The 6,056-nt window shown below is 37.4% G+C and overlaps 1 protein-coding gene across 1 annotated transcript; it reads left to right on the forward strand.

The window, feature by feature from the left end:
• The first annotated feature begins 208 nt into the window (after nucleotides 1-208).
• On the forward strand, nucleotides 209-5,312 carry il15ra (interleukin 15 receptor subunit alpha). The gene is made up of 7 exons (XM_040149182.1): nucleotides 209-388; nucleotides 1,175-1,369; nucleotides 2,569-2,616; nucleotides 2,916-2,963; nucleotides 3,726-3,842; nucleotides 4,583-4,693; nucleotides 5,207-5,312. The coding sequence occupies exons 1-7, from the start codon at nucleotides 310-312 to the stop codon at nucleotides 5,299-5,301; spliced, it is 693 nt and encodes a 230-aa protein (XP_040005116.1). The 5' UTR covers nucleotides 209-309; the 3' UTR covers nucleotides 5,302-5,312.
• Nucleotides 5,313-6,056: the final 744 nt, after the last annotated feature.

Below are 6,056 nucleotides of genomic sequence, written 5' to 3' on the forward strand. Positions count from 1 at the left end.
TCGAATGAAAGAGGAAAATAAATTACATGTATTCTATTTTGAGCGTACTTTTTTTGCAGAACTACAAACATGGTCTCTGCAGACACGCAATTGCAGACGTCATCCAGTCATGATCCACCCATTACACTGTATTGTAAACTATAAAGAGGGGTGGCGGTTAGTGAAAGTGAAAGTGAAAGTGAAAGTGAGTGATAGAAGTACAGCAGCAGCAGCAGGAGCAGCCGCAGCAGGAAGTCTTGCAGTGAGGATGGTCTTTATCGGTCTGAGTTTATTTGTGGAACATGTTTTAAGTCTCCACAGAATTATCAGATGGATCTTTGTTCTCTCTCATTCTCTGTTTGCGTTATGATTGTCTGTCTGCTCGGAGCCGCGCACTGCTCCAACAGCGGTAAGTGCAAAGTAAACTCAGCCCACTTTTCGTTGGAGATCATATTCAGAACCCCCTTTAAAAAATATTCAGTTTTACTGTAGGTGTTTACTGCAGTGATTTGGTCCAACTCAAGGCCACTGAAGAATAACAGCAAAGTTATTTAAAGTTAAAATTTGTTTTTATTTTTTTCAGTTTTTATTTCTTTTATAACTTTATGTATCACAGAGGATTTATCTGTCTGTCTGAGAGGATTATGAATTATGTCTGTATTTATGTATGCAATTGTGATTAACCAAACGCCAATGACTAATTTATTTTTTCTAATACCTCATTAGTATTTTCTTTTACAACTCACCATTAAAAACATAATCCAGTCAATACGAACGCTAACAATACAACAGCATAATAACAAAATAAATCTATACACATGTAAAAATTACAAATTTTCAGTATCTGGGAAGAGGTTTAAAGAAATTCAGTTATTCACCTATGCACCATGAATTTTCAGGATGTACTTCAGACCTAGAAACAGTTTGAGTGAGAACTACTCCATTTACCAGTGTTAAGGTGTTACTGAATAATCCCTGCATGTGCTATAAAATATGTTACAGAGTAATAGTAAAGCAAAAAGTTACATCGTGTAGAATTTCCAACTTAAGTTCTACCCAGGTCTCTTAGTTTTTTTCCTTTGCTTTTTTCAAACTAACTCGTAAAAAAATCAAGATCAACCATTTTAATTTTTGACATCTTTGTGTGGATTTCTGCATCCATATCGTAATTTTGTCACAATTCTTTTTCTTCCAGATAACAGCAACTGTCCATGTTCAGAAATTGCTCCAATTCCTCTAACTAAACCTCCACCAGAGACCTGTTTTAAAAGCACTTTTCGCTACACATGTGAAGACGGTTATGTTAGGAAAGTGGGAACCTCAAGCCTCATCAAATGCAAGCAAAATAACGGTGTTCTACAGTGGACCAAGCCCTCCCTCAACTGTATACGTGAGATATATTGTTCTTTACATTTGAAAAACACACTCTTAAAAACTAAACTAATTTTACAAAGAACATAGCTCCTAGAATGAAGTAATGTATCTGTCCACCCAGTTACTGGCTTGGCTGGTACACTCACTTGAACATGTAAAAAGGTTTAGGATTTGAATCTGAATCCAGAATCAAATCCAGCGAAGCAGGTGTTGCAATTCAACCCTCAAGTTTAACAACATAAACTAAATTAAAATCAGAAAGGAGCTTTATGAGAAATGCTTGATCACCAACACTCTTGGCAGAATCAGAAGGAAGGAAGTCAACAGGTCCAGGTGTTTAAAAGGGGCCTTCTCCATAGTGCAGGGAACCAGCTCCAAATACCTGAAATACCTGGGTGGTGACAGCTACTGGAACTTATTAAACACTAGCTTTCCTGAGAAACACTCTTCTGGCAAGGGCTGTCATTTCACACAAACCTCTCTTACATAGACCCACATGTCAGTCTGCCTTTGAGGAATTAAAATGATCAATGTGGAAGGGCACACTGATGTCTATGTTTGTCAGCATCTCTGAAACTCCACAACCCCATGGCCACCAGACCAGATAAGAAAAGTGATAATAAAAAGTCCAAGTGCACAAGGTGCAGTTTGTTGACAGTACAGCTTTCATTTTATGCAATTTGGGACTTAAGTATGTTCTATGTATGAAATTAAAATTAAGAACTTGATGGTTGGATTTTTTTTAAGATGTTCTGCCAAATGAGTTAATTATACAGGCCCATATCTGGCTAAAATTCTTGAGGATATTTAGAAGGTTTGGAAGAAATGGAAGGAAAACCTGGAAAAAGAGCAGTAAATCATTGCCGTACAGTGAAATGTAGTCCTTGGTGTTATGTATAGTTATAAGGTCATGATTGATGGTTTGTTGAACAGCCTGGGCCATGGGTCTAGAGAGAGCATTGCCAAGTCTGAGGTAATCACAGCATCAGCTTGGAAACAGTGTTTAACAGAAAGACTGTGTTACAAACTAGGGCTATGGGCGTTTACCAGGCAAAAGACACTACTGAGTGTAGGATCCATAGTTTTTGGAGCTTGACTGCTACTAGGTCTTGCAGGTTGCCCTTGCTTTCTAAGATTATTTTTAGCTCATTCATAGTTTATGGTTGCAGATGAGCCATGAGCCAGATGTCCAACATCTCATTTATTTTGTTTCAGCTGATCCGAAGAGAACCACAACACAACCACCAGAGAGCACAGTCACAAGTGAGTCTATCTGTCAGTATGAATTCATTAGGGGGAAGGTAGTTTTAGTCATAATATTTATGACGTGATATTAGACATCACAAGAGAGTACTGCATATTAAAGCAGTTTAATTGTGTGTATATTCAACCCTGCAGTGAATGTCTCTGTATGTGTGAAAAGCATGCATGTAAACATCAACTTCATTAAGATTCTTCTTGCATTAAGCTAAACAAAAACTCTTTAATCACAGTAAAATTAAATATGAGAGAAAGGTTTTTTTTCAAATTTATAATTAATGGTAGATGGTCTGATTTTGCAGAGGGTGTCACTGATATTCCCCAGGACTTCAACATTACCACCACAATCAGTGAGTTCTGTATTTTCTCGAATTTGAAAGATGAAAAAATACTAATGATGAGTATTAATGATGAAACCAAAAGGAGATTTAACATGATATACCTTTTTAACAACAGACATTTTGATGTAATTGCAGGAAAAGTACAGGTGTACTTAATCTTTTAAAAAGTCTGCTTTATGGGTCATGTCAGATCAAAATGTCTGCCATGAAAAGGGTCTGTTTGTTGCTTCCACCCCTGGTGGCAGTAGTGGTAGTATTAGCGGTAGTAGTTTTTTTGTTAAAGATAGTAGTAGAACTAATATCAATGGTAGCAGTAGAGTCATACCTTCAGCTTTAATTGCTGTAGAATTAGCAGCAGGATTTATGCTTGTAGTACTACCACTACTTCTTGTAGTACTAGTAGTAGCTGAAGAATAGGCAACAGCAGTTATTACTAACACCAAACCTAGCAAGTTTTTTTCAGCTTTTATTAGTTACGTGTATTAGTTGTGTGATGTGTTATATTATCATGTGACTTACAAGAGATTACTTACATACAGTAATTCTGTACCAAACAACCACTTGAGTAAAGACATCAATACACCTCGACAGTCCAAGTCACAGTGTGAGTTTTTTTTTTTTTTTTTTTATTCAGCAGTAGTTTTACAAATAGTAGTGAAGGTAGAAGTAGCAATAGTGTAGTAACACAAATGTAATGGGTAGTAGTAGTAGTTTTAGCAGTAGTCCTGCTCTCAGCAGTATTCGTAGAAGTAATTTGTGTTTTCTTATCAGCACCAGCTTCCACCAGCCTACAGTTGACCCAGAGTGGAAGCATCTCAGCTTCAGGTGCTACAGAAACAAACAGAGCAGAGCCAACCTCACCTGGTGTGCAGTCAGCTCACTCACAAGGTCAAGAGCTTATAATCAAACCTACTATGCGGATTTTCCCAATTAGCCTCCATAGTATTGTTGCTTATGACTGATCTGTATCAGTTCAGATCATTAGATTGGCGACATCCAGCCAGTCAAACGTGGTCCAGTATGTATAAAACGTTTAAGAAATAAGATTCATGCACAATTTGTCATTTGATTGAATCCATGCTGAATCCATCACGTCTTTAACTATTTCATGTCACTCTGGAGACTTCTACAAGGCTTTTAAATGGTTTTGGAGCAGACACACAGTCTTAAAACTTAGGAAATTTTCTGCTTTTTTTTCTTGATTTTAAGAAGAGCAAAACTGCGTTAATGTTTTGTACCTAGGACCAAAATTTTATGTTGGTCCTGGTCTCATAGGATCAGAGCTCCTCCATTTTAATTTAGCTGGTTCCACTATAGCGCTTCTCAGCAGTGTTTAGCTATGTCTGTGGTATTTTACAAAAAATTAAGTCTCAACCTGGTCCAAAATTTTTCACGCATACACTTTTGACAAATTTGTAAAATGTTCAGATCAAAAATGGCACGTAAATGGAACCTTTTTTTTATTTGAATGCCAAAACAGTACAGAAACCTGGATGACATGTGGAATATCATATGACCAACCATTCTTTACAACTCAGATCACCTTTATCTGCAAATGCAAACTGTTCATCAATAACTGACCCAAAGTAAATTCTTATTAATCCTTTCTTTCACTTCATAAAAAGTAGATTTTGTGAAGGAGACCAAAGCAACAGACCGGACAACATCAACCTCAACCACCATTGAGCCTTTCGATAACAGGACAGTTAATCCTCATGTGTCCAACTCCACTGAACACAGTAAGCTTCGACACTGTCATTGTACCCAATTTTACCAAATCTCCTAATAGAAAAAAAATCTCATCAGTGGTATTTATAAATGAGTGAATGATGAAGGCACCACTCCGACAAATCTTTAGCGAGAAGCATTATGTCTCCAAAGTTTTATCAAAGTCAGACTGGGGATGTTGTAGCCCTTTAACATATGTAAACATGTTTACACACAAGAATATAAAGCCAATAATTTTTTTTTAATCTCAAAGGACACAGTACATACAGTAATCCCTCTGAGTTTCATTATAATTTTTGATGTTCAAGGGACAGTTCCACTAATTAATCTTGCCCTCTTTTCCTGTTACTTCCTATCATTTTGTCACCTTCCCACACTTTGATATTTTCTTAGCAAAGTGCTAAAGAGATTCACATGAAAGGTTTGGGTTCGCTACGTCATACCCTTTGTCCTCTGTGGAGAAACAGATACTGTAATCAGGAGCATACAGGGGGAACAGTTTTATGTTGAGTATCTCCTCGCAGTACTTGGCAAAACAACAGCAGTGGTGATCATCTGCGTTTCATTGGTGATCATCTGTGTTTTCATCGGAATCAGCTACTTATGTTATAGAAGGTAAGAAAAAAAAATCATGTTAAAATAAGAGATGATTTAAGTTTTCAAAATCTTATTTATATACAGTGCATTCAGAAAGTACTCAGACCCCTTAACGTTTTTCACATTTTGTTATGTTGCAGACTTGTGCTAAAATCGGTTAAATTCATTTTTTTCCCCCATCTCTCTACACTCAATACCACATAATGACAAAGTGATAACATAATTTAAGACATTTTTGCAAATTTATTAAAACGGAAAACCTGAAATATCACATTGTCAGAGCCTCTGCTATGACACTTGAAATTTAGCTTAGGTGCCTCCCATTTCTCTTGATCATCTTTGAGATGTTTCTACACCTTGACTGGAGTACATCAGTGGTAAATTCAATTCTACCATAATTTAAATGGACATGATTTGGAAGGGCACACACCTGGCTATACAAGGTCTCACAGCTGACAATGTATATCAGAGCAAAAACCAAGCCATGAGGTTGAAGGAACTGCCTGCAGAGCTCAGACACAAAATTGTTTCGAGGCATAGATCTGGGGAAGGCTACAAACAATTTTTGCAGCATTGAAAGTTCCCAAGAGCACAGTGACCTCCGTAATTCTTAAAAATAAGAAGTTTGGAACAACCAGGGCTCTGCCTAGAGCTGGCCATCCTGCCAAACTGAGCAATCGCAGGAGAAGGACCTTGGTAAGAGAGGTGACCAGGAACCCGATGGTCACTCTGGCGGAGCTCCAGAGATCCTGTGTGAAGATGGGAGATAACCTCCAG

Source organism: Xiphias gladius, chromosome 2 (assembly GCF_016859285.1).
Source record: "Xiphias gladius isolate SHS-SW01 ecotype Sanya breed wild chromosome 2, ASM1685928v1, whole genome shotgun sequence".
NCBI lineage: Eukaryota > Metazoa > Chordata > Actinopteri > Istiophoriformes > Xiphiidae > Xiphias > Xiphias gladius.